The sequence below is a fragment of the Microtus pennsylvanicus genome, chromosome 13 (genome assembly GCF_037038515.1).
Source record: "Microtus pennsylvanicus isolate mMicPen1 chromosome 13, mMicPen1.hap1, whole genome shotgun sequence".
NCBI lineage: Eukaryota > Metazoa > Chordata > Mammalia > Rodentia > Cricetidae > Microtus > Microtus pennsylvanicus.
The window spans coordinates 4,713,726-4,727,637 of NC_134591.1; the positions used below are offsets into that span (position 1 = coordinate 4,713,726).

At 37.9% G+C, this 13,912-nt stretch overlaps 1 protein-coding gene across 1 annotated transcript in view; it reads left to right on the top strand.

Annotated features, from left to right (window-relative positions):
* Pappa (pappalysin 1) overlaps window positions 1–13,912 on the top strand; it is a 237,896-nt gene that overhangs the window by 96,265 nt on the left and 127,719 nt on the right. The window contains exon 8 of the mRNA XM_075945577.1: window positions 10,307–10,435. Coding sequence (XP_075801692.1) covers window positions 10,307–10,435 — 129 coding nt within the window. The remainder of the gene's footprint in view (window positions 1–10,306; window positions 10,436–13,912) is intronic.

The window sequence follows — 13,912 nt, forward strand, 5'->3', positions numbered from 1 at the left end:
ATTGACTGTACACTCTGACTTGACCATTGTTGTAAAGGCTTCCTCATCCGGTGGCTAATCTGATAGATGAGTCTAAATGAACTGTTCTTTATCTTAAAAGATTTCCCTGGGCTTTGTTGTAGGGTATTGCTGCTGCTCAGAATATCATAATCCTTATTGACATCTTCTATTGTCTCAATGAACTGTTTCAAACCATTTGTTTGGTAGACACTTGTGGACAGCTGCTAGGAACTGAGAACTAACTACAGTGGTTAGTGTGTCCTCTGACTTCAGCAAGTAAACAGGCATTCAATATTACGTATAGAAAGTGATTGCTTTAAAAAAAAATAAGTACAAGGATCTAAGGATTTATACCAGGAAACCAGCTTAATGCTGGCATCGAAAAGAAGTCTATCTCCCCCTCTCCATGTTCATATGCATGGCTGAGTCCTGCTCTGGGTTAACCATTATTTTAAACTGTACATTGTATTTCAATGACTTTCAACATAGCTTATCTCCAATTTTGCTCTCTGAACTATTTGAAGTCAATGACAGCATCTCACTTAGTGTTATTCATCAGTCCTAAACTCCATATTTTTCAATTGAATGAAAACAAACTGAATAGAAAGACTTATTTGTCCAATATCACAGCAGTGTTAGTGAGGGAGTCTTGGGCACTTTTTTTGCCAGTTCATCCAGTACCAGCTTGTTGGACTGCTTTTAAGATATTCCTCACAATGAGGGTATTTTACACCAAATCTTTGAAAAACAACCCATCACCTGCCTCACCGATAAAAATTAAGATAAAGGACTTCCCAACCTGAAATAGAAATGGAACTTTCCTTTAACAATTCATGTGAGGTGCGCACTGAAATTAAAAACACTGTATGAGAGTCACTCATGAAAACCTCACGTGTACCTTTCTTGTCTGAGTGTCAAGAAAGACCTTTTTTGGGTAGACTACTCATGTCTTCAAGGTCATTCCATGAGATGTGGTATGCTGTTCCAAGTTTTAGCTCTCTTAAAATGCAGTAGGATATGACAATATCTTCTACTCAGTAGGGAACACATGCTCTCTCCCCAAGATGTCTATACTGTTACGAAAGGCAAATATCATGAAGTCATTGCCAGAAAAGCTAAGTCTCTTGTTCTTTTGACTTAAACTCTGACCTTTCTGCAGTCAGGTGAGCAGAGTGCACTTCTTTGTGAGAACTCACCCAGGATGTTTTCCTTATGAGCCCAGGCGATAGAAACCTTCATGCAGCCTCTATACTTTTTATACGGCACTAAATATGACTATTTTAATGCTTACCCTTCTGTTAATCTGTATTGCAGATCTCTAAAGCACTGTAGAACCATAAAGCAGAGCATGAACAGTCTTTAACTGTTGTAATGTTCTGAACTTTATTGTCCACTAATGCATGGCTTACTAATGTATGTTTTCCCAAGAAGTCAGCTAGAACATGTGAACAAATTTAAGGAGCCTATAACCCCAAATCAACTGTGTAATTCAGATCCTCCTTTTGAGTTATTCTCTGCTTAGTTCTGAGCTACCCCTAGCCTCAGTGTAAAACTGCAAAGTTCATTAAGATACAGTGGTAAACTAGAAGATTTTTAACTACACAGTAGTAATTGTTCTTTTAAATATATTCTTCTTGATATGATAAATCATGCTTTCTCTATTTAATTTTTTCCCCATGTATTAGACAACAGAACATATCTCAGCAAACATTAAAGAACTGGTATCTTATAGAATATTATATTTTTAAAGTTTATTTTTATCATGTGATTTCTGTTAGGCCACATATAAAGAATCAAATAAATAAATAAAAAGACTATAAAACTTTCAATTGGTAAAATTTATAATTGAACAGCAATAATTTAATATATGATATATCAAAACAGAATTCAGTAGTGTATCAACATCTGCAAACTCATGGAAAAACACATTATTATAGATAGATTATTACATTATTCTAGCTGTATTATTCTAGAATGAAAGATAAATTTAATATTACATCATCTGCTATTGGTAATCTAAATTATTAAATTAATTTTTTTAATTTTTGAATTGGAGTTTTCTGTTAGATATAGAAATAGTCAAACAAAAATCCAAATAAACAAGAGTACTCATCTTAGCAAGTCTGAAGCCCTGATTTGATCCCCAGCACCACAAATAGATATATACATATACATGCATCATTTTTAAAACAAAGTGTCAAATCCAATCCAGAATGCCAGTCGTGTCCTTGGTTCCATGTAGACAGGAACAGAGATGAGGAGACGGCTACGGATGTGGCTTGGTGCGAGGAGAGTTGCTTCCTTAGTTGTGCAAGACCCTGAATCCAAACAACACAGCTGTCTCTCTTTTTCTCCTGAGACTACAAAGCCAACATGTTATTGGAGTTAATAAAATAGTCTTTGATGGCTTCTAAACAGGTCTTAATTATATCTTAATTTTTATAACCCCCAGAGAATTACAATACGTACAGAATTCTGTGTGTAGAGAGACAGAGCCACAATAATTATAGCACTGACATCCATAACATGTCCAGTTAGGGGTGTATTCCTAATAAGCAAAATCACATTTTTTGTCCAAAAAAAGCCTTAAAATGTTACATGAAAGAATGCTCAAGCTGGAGCACACCTTTAATCCAAGCACTGGGGAAGCAGAGACAGAAGAATCTCTGTGAATTCAAGGCCAGCCTGGTCTACAGAGTGAGCTCCAGGACAGGCTCCAAAGCCACACAGAGAAATCCTTTGTTTTGTTTTTTAAAAGGAATACTTAAATATATGAAATGTTATGTTATATGAGTTAATGTGAGGATTTAAATCAAAAAGACATCCTTTCTCCCCCAAAACCTCTATGTATTTGATAAAATAGGAATAAAATCTCAGTATACATTAAAAGGCAAATAATCTTATAGCTCATTAAAAGAGTAAATAATCTTTTGAAGGATAAAACAAACTATAAAATGGATTTGTAATACAAATAAAGATGTTTATGGAGATATGGAGATAAAGAAAGATTGTTACTGACAGTATGATAGCAAAATTGGACCTCAGTGCTAAGAAAATGATTCAGTAGGTAATACATAAATAAATAAGGCCAGTGTAATGGGATAATCCATACGTAAACACATATAAAAAGCGAACTATTTGCTAACCAGAAGTCATTAGAGAGTTTGAGAGATGGTTCAGTGGCTAAGAGCGCCTACTTACTGAACTCAGCTCCTAGCACCCTTGTTAGCAATTCTCAACCATCTCCACCTGCAGTGCCTACTTCTGGAGTCAGTGGGCACCGGCCCTCACACATGCTCACAAGATGTTCATACCACAACACAGACATACACATAGGCGCATCATTTGAAAGAAGAAAGCTATCTTATTATACTGGAGTACAAATCATGAAAGGAACAAAAGTCACTGTCCAATGGAACAGCATAAGCAGAGTACAGAGTAGGGCAAAAACCTTAGAAATGGCATTTTCAAAGTCATCACTTAGAAAGAGTTCCTATCTGGTATATGTGGACACTGCACATCGATACAGAAAGAGCCTGACTTTGAACAGGGATGAACAGGCAATCTAGGGGACTACAAATGTTTGAGGACAACCATTATATAAAAAGATAGTCTGGTTTATTAGCAATGAAGCAACAACAAAATAATACAATAATTAAATATAATTTAATAACTAGCCGATTGGCAAAAAACTAAATGTTTGGCAGAACTGACTGCTGGCAAAGACTGAGGCAAGGGGAAGTCTGTTGGTAGACTTGCTAATTGGTGCAACCTTTGGGGAGAACAATTTGGCAACATGTAATAAGTTTGAAAATGCAAGTACGCTCTGCCTAATACTGCTATTGTTCGGTGTATTTCTTTCAGAAAACTCTTGTTCTGTGGCCACAGGAATGTGAACACCATTGTATAAAGCAACATTGTTGAAAACAACAAACAAATGTTTTAAATAACAATGATATTAAAAGAATAAACCTAGGTTCCCATTCTATATAGAATGGCCACAGAAAGTGTGTCTTATGGTTCTGAAACTAATGAACAGAATCTATTTGTACCAGTGTAGATAATCCCAAAACATTGTGGATGGACAAAAAGCTACACAAAGGTGAATATAATATTAAATCCTCAGCTGGGTGGCGGTGGTGCATGCCTTTAATTCCAATATTCAGGAAGGCATAGGTAGGTGTATCTCTGTGAGTTCTAGGCCAGCCTGGTCTACAGTGTTCTAAGACAGTCAGAAATACACAGAGTAACTCTGTCTTGAGAAACCTAAATAAATAAATAAATATAAAAATATAAACTCCTTGAGATTTAAGATATGTAAACTAGTGCATATATACTAAGTAAAAATTGATATAAAGCAAATGAATATAAAAATAAAATATAACCCAATGTAACATTTGACAGAGATGAAGAGGAAGTTTTGTACATTTGTTGGTTTCTCCACAGTTTTTTGTATAATTGATATGTCTTCTAATTAAAACAGATGTAAGCATTTCTATAAAGCTCTGGCACTTCATCCCAGGCCTGAAAAATGATTGTTTTCTTCCTTCCCTATTCTTGGCTCCGAGCTTGTATCTGCAGTGCCTAGGCATTGCCCGCTGAATCTTAGCCCTAGGCTGGACCAGGATGTTTGGGATCTTCCTGAGCCAGAGGCAGCCTAGGTGGTCTCACCATCATATCTTCCAGCTCAGCAGTCTGGGTGGTAGACTTTGACCTACACCCATTCTTAGTACAGAATTTTAACTACAGTGGCAACTTCTAAGCTGTATAACAGTCCAAGCCATGAAGACTGAAAAGCATATTGTTCATTAGCTTGTAGCTATAGATTGGCAATCTAAGCATTATACTTCTCCCCAAATCTCTCTTGGAGATGAATAAACAGATGCCCAGGGAAGTATTGGCTTTCCATGGCACCAAGTCAGTGACATTATTTAAAAGAGCGTGTGTGTCTTCTGATTCCTATATCATTCCACGTGGACTTCATATGTAAACCCTTCTAGCTTGCAGGTTCTGCCTTCTGATTTCCTGTCTGTTGTATTTTTAAAAATATAATACCTGGGACTGTCTGTAACTAAAATAAACACTGTTTGGGACATGGTTATACAGAACTTGTTCAAGTTTCTGTCCGTGGCAAAAGGTATGGGCAGGTAGTTTATTCTATCCTTAATGTGTTAGTTTCTTCACGTGAGAAGGTATAATAATAATAACTGCTCAAGGAATATTTGCTCTGAGTGAAACTGAAAGTACAAATGCCTGGAGAGAAGGAAACAAGCTGGAACTATAGCTGCAGTTGTTTATCTAGAACATAGAGAATAAAGAGAAACAAAACACAATTTGACAATAGAGACATCTGGAGACACTATGGTACATGGAGGCTGTGGTGGGGAAACAATAGGATATTGATGAAGATTAACCAAGGGGCTCAGAAGTTTCCCGAAAGAAACAAACTAGGGCATTACCATAGTGGAAAAGGGTCTGCCTTCTAGTGCTCCAGTCCTGCTGCCATGTTTCCCATTTCACGTTGTCATGGAAGTAGGCAACAACAGGAACAAACCCTGATTCAAAACTTGGGCTCCAGGATTGTAATGATTTGATTTTCTACACGTTTCTATAATTTGTAATTAACCCGTCATAATATTAAATATATATCAGTAATTTTAAATATGCATTTGAAAATGAATATCTCAGTGTTTAAACCTAAGGGTGCTTAGACATCTTCTGGGTTTTTATATTCTTTTCTTAACTTTTATCTAAATTTATTTATTTATTTTACATCCTGACTGCAGTTTCCCCTCCATCCTCTCCTTCTATTTCCTCTTCCCATCTCCCCTCTGCACCCTCTTAATCCACTCCTCCTCTTCTGTTCAGAAAATGGCAGGCCTCCCATGATACCAACAAAACACAGCATTTCAAGTTATAAGACTAAGCACCTCCACTTGTATTAAGTCTGGGAAAAGCAACCCACTATGAAGAATAGAGTCCCAAAGGCCAGTAAAAGAGTCAGAGACAGACCATGCTCGCACTGCTAGGAATCCCACAAGATCAAGCTGCTCAGTTGTCCTATATATGCAGAGGGACTAAGGTTTTTTATATTCTTAATATAATTACATCAAAATCTATGCAAGTTTCATGTGTGTTTATACTGCATATTTGAGATATATTTCAATATACGTTGGCATACACATTTACAAACACACACACACAGAGACAGATTATCAGTTAATAACCCAGCTGTTTTATTTCTCACTAGGTAGCTTGGACTAGCCTTGAAATTGTGGCGATCTTGTCTCAGTCTTTCAGATGCTGGGATTATGCATGTGAGCTACCACACCCAGCTTTATAATCACGTTTCTAAGGACTACTGAGGAAATCATGCCAATGAGAAATGAAAGCGTTTCTGCAATAACTGAGAATGTAAACCTTAGGCAGCTATGTCATTTGAGACATTTGTACAGATGCAATGGCTAAGTTTTGGAAAAACTGTTTTAACATGGTATGCAAAGTAGCCAAAAAACAGTTCCTCAATATTAGCTAAATAATCCATCATATGAGAATTTATTAACTGGAAATGCAAAAGTAATCAAAGACTTTGAAAACTGATGATAAAATATTAATGAAGATTAATGCATTTTAATGATAAATTTAAAGCAGTATTCCAAATTCTGCAAAAAAAATCAAAAGTGATCAAAACAAAATAATCACATTTCAGATGAAATCTGAACAGTTTAGTTTTGAAAAAGAAAGGAAATGGGGGAGGAAAGGAGAAGTTTCAGGTTAGCAGCAAGCTGCAGAGCGCAGTGGGTGCCTCTGGAAAGGCTGAAGACAAGGCTACTAGAAGTGAGGATGTCAGTGGGGGGAGATGAGTGCGGCTGAAAGGAAGGACAGCCACCAGCTTTTAGAGCAGTTGTGGCAAAGAGTCTATCCTCTACCAAACCAGCAAAATCTTCAGCACTCACCAGTTTGTCTTTCTTTTATTCCACAGAAACAAGAATTTAATAACACAGAATATGGATTTTAGATGGCTAAAACCATAAATGCTATGAATATTTAATCATTTATCTCCATTATTCCATTTAACTCTCCCAAAAGTAAAAAGTGGTTCAAATGTGATTATACTCTTTACATACAGTGAAAATTAATACAGGTAGGATTTAGCATTTTATTAGGTATCAGATTGTAGACTTAAGAGTCCCATATATTCTTTCTGTCCGTACCTATATTCTCTTTTTTTTCTGTTTAAAGAAAAGGGAAGGCTTTAACTTTAACATAGTAAAATTACATATAACAAAAGATGGATGCCCCAATGGTATAGAAGAACTTTGGGTGACTGTCCAAGCAGTGAGATGTATCTGTCAATTATAGAGTTTTGAAAGTTGTTTACAATGCACATCCTTCTTTGATGGAGTTGAAGAATTTATAATTATAGTTTTCCTTAGTTAAGATAAAGTAGATATAAATACTGTATCCAGTTTGTCTTTCAAAACAAAAGATATCTAAGTTCTTAAGAACTTGTGTTTGACATTAATTTTAAGGCAAAATAAAGTGTAGTTTTATTACAGGAGATCCACAGTCATTTTAGTAGCAATTGTACCTCTCCCTACACCTTTTCATGGAAGGGATGATTCAAGTTTCTACATCCCTATCTGAGAACTTAAGATATTAGCCCCTAACTCTGGTAGTTGCTACTAGGCTTCAAAGAGATGGCGTACGAGCCAGAAACACAGCTGAGAGAATACCTATGAAAATGTCTCCATGAATTGTTGTTCACACTGCTACTATGTGGGTCACTGGGTAGAAGAACTTTTACCAGAGGGTAGAGAAAGACCAGAAAGACCTGGCTTATAAAATTCTCAGAATATTGGCATGGGTCACCTTGAAAAAAAGTGAAGTGTTTGGCACTGCATGTTTTCCAAGTAAATGATACCTTACAAGAGGGACTGGCCAAGACTGGGCAATACAAAAGGCAGGTGGTAGGCCCATATTCATGAATCCGCCTCACCAGAGTTACATGTATCACCTGACTCTTCACCCCAACCCTATTAAAAAGCCCATAGGATAACTTCAGTGACTGGGAACATTGCTAGTCAGCCATTGATAAAAATAGCTCAGCCTTTCCTAGGGATTCATCAGGACTAGTACACAGGGACACGGTTGATGTTCTCACGTTCAAGCTGTAGGAAAATACTACGAAGCCAGGTTTATAATTAATTTGAAATAGGCTCAGAGACATACAAAAAAATAATCCCATGACTTTCTGGCTAAATGTGATAAAACCAGGACACAAAAACATGCTTGCTTCCCCACAAGTTGGTGATTGCTGAGGCATCGGAGGACATGGCATGAAGATGCTCCAAGAGAAGCCAAGGTAGAGCTAGAAGGAAGACATCCTATAGTATTAAATATTTCAGCTACAAATAATTTATCATGTCACACACAGACACACACACACACACAAGAGGCATGCACACGAAAAACAAGCTGAGAAACACTGCTCACTGTGGCAAGCAAGCTTCTCCGCAGAAGGGCCCCATCTGTTTGGACCTTGAAGATACACCCTCTGTTGCCCAGGCTGTACACTGAAGTAAAGTTCTTATTTTATTCCAAAATGTTCTCATATTTTTAATGTACCTCCATATTTTAGAGCTAGGTGAGCTTCTAGTAGAAATCATGTCATATTTATCTTATGCCTTTATGTTCTTTTTAGACCCTCACTCTGTCCCCTCTCTTACTTTTGGAAGAGTCACTCATTAGTGGAGGCATGAAGAGTCAATAAAAGGGATCATCTAGTGATGTCATTCTGGGAGTTTGCAATGCAGCCATCATTTATCTACGCAATATCCCAAGATATTTCTTCACTCTCATCACCAGAGCTCTTGTACAATCCCTAAGGGTGTTTGGTTTAGCGGCTTCAGTGCTGCTAAGACAAACTCCCTTGGGGGATGGTGTGGCCATTGCTTCCCCCAGTGCAGTGTTATTCACAAGAATCTTCCATTGCTCACCACTCCTAACTCTCACTACATCGAGTATCAGGAACCCTTCCTTGTCCGTTGTCCATGCACCTTTCATCTTGGCCTTATCCAAACATCTTTAGCCTTCCCAGCAGCTGAAATAACAGATGGGCAGGGAGATCCTGAGATTTCTTGACATCTTCCTTCCGTTTATAAATTCTGTCTCCTTTCACGCTGGAATCTCCTTATTAACCTTTGGTGATTTTCCCCATGGGACATTATTTTATCTTAAGAAATGAATAATTGATAACATATAAGTCAATGCAAATAAAAAATAACAAATCCCTTTGAATACTGTCTATCAGAAAATATGAGTGGAGATGTGGTCATGTAGAATTGACACAAACATGCTTTTGTATTAAAGGGTAATTGGCAGTAGCCAGGTTCCTGGTGAGGAAGCCTGGACAGGCCCTGGATGTCTTAAGCCAGAGGAGAGATGCAGTTTTGGCATGTTGGAAGTCTGGAAGGTACCAGGCTCCGGAACTGTTATTCTAGTACTAGACCCCTCTCTTCAAGAGACATGGTTATTAGGCAGGCCTGTGGGGTTAAGGGAAGCAAAATATAAGCTATTACTCAATTGCATGCAGTTGGAAACAATTGGCTTAAGTTCTCTATGCCTCATATTCATCATCTATAAAAACACCATTAAATATGAGTTACCACGTAGAGTTGTCTTGATTCTCAAATAAGCAAATACATAGCAAGTGCATAGCCTAAGGCCAAGATTCAATTAATGAACACTATTGTTATTTAAGTAATGAGTAAGAGTCATGGATAGGAATGTGGGGAGAAGAGGCTAGTCTCTAATAACGCCGTGTAAGACAGAGGCTATCTCGTACTCAGTGGGGTTTCTGCATACAAGTCTTTAAAGGGGAGGACCTGGTCAGACGATGCCCAGCAGAACCCATATGCTCCCTCTGCTTTCTGTGCTTTTACCTACCCAGTCTTTTACTAGGATCTCTTCCTCCCACACTCTCTTAATGCATGGATCCCATCCTCCCTGCTACTCTTCTGCAAGGATTGCTATGAAGTTCAAAGTCCAAAGCACCTAGTACTAAACAGCTATCCATCTGGTAATGGCTGTTTTTATTGGTGTACATTATAATGTACTCCATTGTGCTTCACAAAGAAGCTTAATCCAGTGCATAATACAGATTATTGTATTACTAAATGTGCCTTCGATTTAAAAAAAATAAAGAGCAAGACTGAATACTCAAAGGAATCAATATTTCATTCTCTGCCTATCAGCCCCAAGCACTATATTTATTTTAACTGACGAGTTCCTCTGCATTTTCCAGGGATCTGAAACTTGGGAATGTGTACCAGTACCAGATTATCACCATTTCAGGAACCAAAGAGAGTGAGCCATCACCGGCTGCCATATACACCCATGGAAGCGGCTACTGTGGTGATGGCATTATCCAGAAGTAAGTAGTTTCACCCATTGAAAAAGGAGGTTTGGGGAAATGGTAATTAGGTCAAGAGACAGACAAGGGGCTTGACTTGGAGATGCTTCCCTATGCATAAATTCTGAGGCACTGGGGCTCTCCAACCTCCTGCTAGAAGGCCTGTAAGCCGTCTGCTGGCTTTGGAAGAAAGTTCAGTGACTGCTTTCTGGGGTCATACTCATTTCTCAATTGTATGACATATGACTTAGCCAGAGATACAAATATGCATTTCCTACCCTCTGCTTTAAATCTTGGTTGTTTTATAAATCAAAGGCTTGTGTATCTTAAATAAAGTCTTTAAGAAAAATCTGAAAAAAAACTTTCTTTAAACCAGGCATGGGTATGAATGTAATTCCAGCACTTGGGACGTAGAGGAAGGCAGATCTCGGAGTTAAAAGTGAGCCTGCTCTACAGAGCCAGTTCCAGGACAGCCAGGGCTACACAGAAAAACCATCTTTGAAAAAAAAATCAAAACTTTTTTTTTCTTAAAGTTGTATTTGAATTTAATCACACACACACAAAATCATTTGAAGTGGCAAGACCCACCCAATTTCTAATCTGGATCGCTGATGTGGGACGATCCACCTTTAATGTGGACCACACCCAATATCCTCTTTAAAGTGGAATTTTGGTCACCTAGTTACTCTACTTAAAATGTATTCAAAGATTTCCTTTTATATTAAATATGATAATATTCGAAAAATTATGTTTCTTTGCTGGCTACCTTTTACATTTGTTAATACTGCAATGACCAATTCAGAAATTGTGCCAAAAGCTCATAAACATAACAGAGTATTATAAGAAACAATATTGAAACCGTAAGCACTAAAAAATATTCCAGACTGAGTAGAGACCTAAAAATGAATACACTGGGTCAATGAATCAAGAAATGTAAAGATTTCAGTCCAGCTAGAAATTACGATTGCAAAATATCAAGTTGTATGTAAAAAGCACTATATCTTGTAGTCTGTTCAGTCTGTGCATTGCCTAGTCCTTGGGGCAGGAGAGATACATCTGGCAAACAGAAGCAAGAAGTCATGCACCCTCACCACCAACAACTTCTGCTCGATTTTCTTCTCAAATATGCACAAAACAATCAGATGCTGGCACGAAATGGACATCTTCATTTTCCTATAGAAATGAAGATAAGACCAAGCACCATTCCAAATTAAGTTTGTTATTGCTTCCATTGCTAGCATATTTATTTGCAAGGGACACTATCACTAAAGTCTAAAACCATTGGCAGGGTTAATCCCATGCCTTATGTGTGAGATGGCAAAATAAGCTATGGGCAAATTCCTTCATTAAGTGCGCTGTTGGATGTCACGGAATATTTTTGCAACTAGGAATTGCAATTACTATTCCAGCTGGGGGATGGGTGGTGTGAAGGGTGCATTTGCTTCACGATTGATGAAAGTGTTCATGTGCAGCCTAGGAATTGCTCTCAGGTATGGCACATACATGAAACGAAAGTGCTTGATGTCTGTGGCCTGTGATTGTCACCAACAGTGATGCTAGAGGGAAGAGCAGCTTGATTCATCACTGGTGATTGTGTGGGAGGTGACAGAAACTGGAAACCTGCACATTGGGAAGAGAAGGGTAGCTAGGACTAGATCTGTACTTGTGAAGGGAAAAGCAGTCTATACTAGAAAATCCACTCAAAAACCAAAATCATAAGTATTTGATAGCAATATGCTGTCATTTATTTCTGTTGTATGAGTATGTGTGTCCATGTGTATGTCCCTGTGTCTGGGGTGTGTGTGCTTGTCCACATCCATGTGTTTGTGTCCACCACATGCATGCCTGGTGCCTGCAAAGAGTCTAGATAAAAGTAAGGTATATCATTTGGAGCCAGAGGCAATTGTGAGCGGCCTGGTATGATGATGAGAAGTGAACCTGACATATTCAGAACGGGGAGACGGCTTCCACTGGGACAGATCTTGCCCCTGACATGCTAAGTTAGATATGTATAAATCTAGCATGATAGCACATACCTGCACTGGGGGCTTGGGGCACAGAGGCAGGAGGGTCAGAAATTCAAGATCATCTTCAGACATTCAGAAAGTTTGAGGCCAGACTGGCCTCATCACAAAAAAAAATATTTTTATTAACAATTCTGTTTATTTAAACAAAAAAAAGTTGACATAGAATATGTCAAAGTTCTATTAACTTGGAAAAAAATATAGCTTCTATTAAAAAACATTTTAGCTCTTCTGAAATAAAGACCCATGTAAAAGCTATGTTTTCAGGAGTAACCACATGGCCCAGCAGATAAAAGTAATCACCAAGCAAGCCTTGAAACCCTGACTTTACCTTGAGTCCCAGAACCTACATAAAAGTTGGAGAGAACCAACTCCATTAATAAACACGTAATAATATTAACAAAAATAATACATTATAATCAATTTTAAATAGATGCATTTTCACAATTAAATCAGACTTTTGATAGACAAAAATTTGCACTCAATTTTTATTATTTAAGAGAGAAGTAGATATTTGAATTCTTCTCTGATATCCTCGAAAGAATTAGTTAAGCCATTTTAAAATAAGTAATATCTAAATTTAAGAAAACAGATACAGCCAGTAATTATTTGCATAATTTCCCATGGTTTACTGAAACATGCATCTCAAGGATGTATATTTGTGCCCTGAAAGACCGGTACCACATACCAATTCCAAACAGAATTATCAATAGTAGTATTGAAGATATAAGAATTTTTAAGTCTTGAATTCTGGCACAAATCATCTGGTTGCTAAGAACTGGACTTCATGAATACAAACTATAAAGGCCCACTTATGTTTGAGGGTGAAACCTACAATATGTTTTGGGTATTTTAGGTCTGTATTAAATAAAGAAAAAAAGCAGCAACAGAACATGGAGGGCAACAAGACAGGGAGAGAAGAACTAGTTATTAGTTCCTTCTACACTGAGATGTCAGCTCTAAACTTTGAATAAGTCTGTGCTTGACAGAACACTGAACTAATCCCAGAATCACCCGGGAGGAAGTGTCAAGATCGCATAACCCATCCAGGGTGCCCATAAAACATTACAGGCATTCCTAAGAACCCATCACTGTAACTTCAAATTTGCTAACTCAGCACTGTCTTAGTGAGGGTTCTACTGCCGTGAAGAGGCACTACAACCACAGCAACTCTTAGAAAGGAAAACATCTCATTAAGGTTGGCTTGCAGGTCAGAGGTTCAGTCCATGGCCATCACGACAGGAAGCATGGCAGCGTGACGGCAGGCAGACAAGGGGTTGGAGCAGGTTATGAGTCCTACGTCTGAAGCAACAGAAAGAGAGACAGACACTTGAGTCTAACTTAAGCATTAGAAAACCAAAGCCCACCCCATGGATACACTTCTTCCACGATTACACCTCCTAATCTCTCTCAAGTACTACTACTCCAAATGACCACACATTGAAATATAGCAGCCTGTAGGAGCCATTCATAT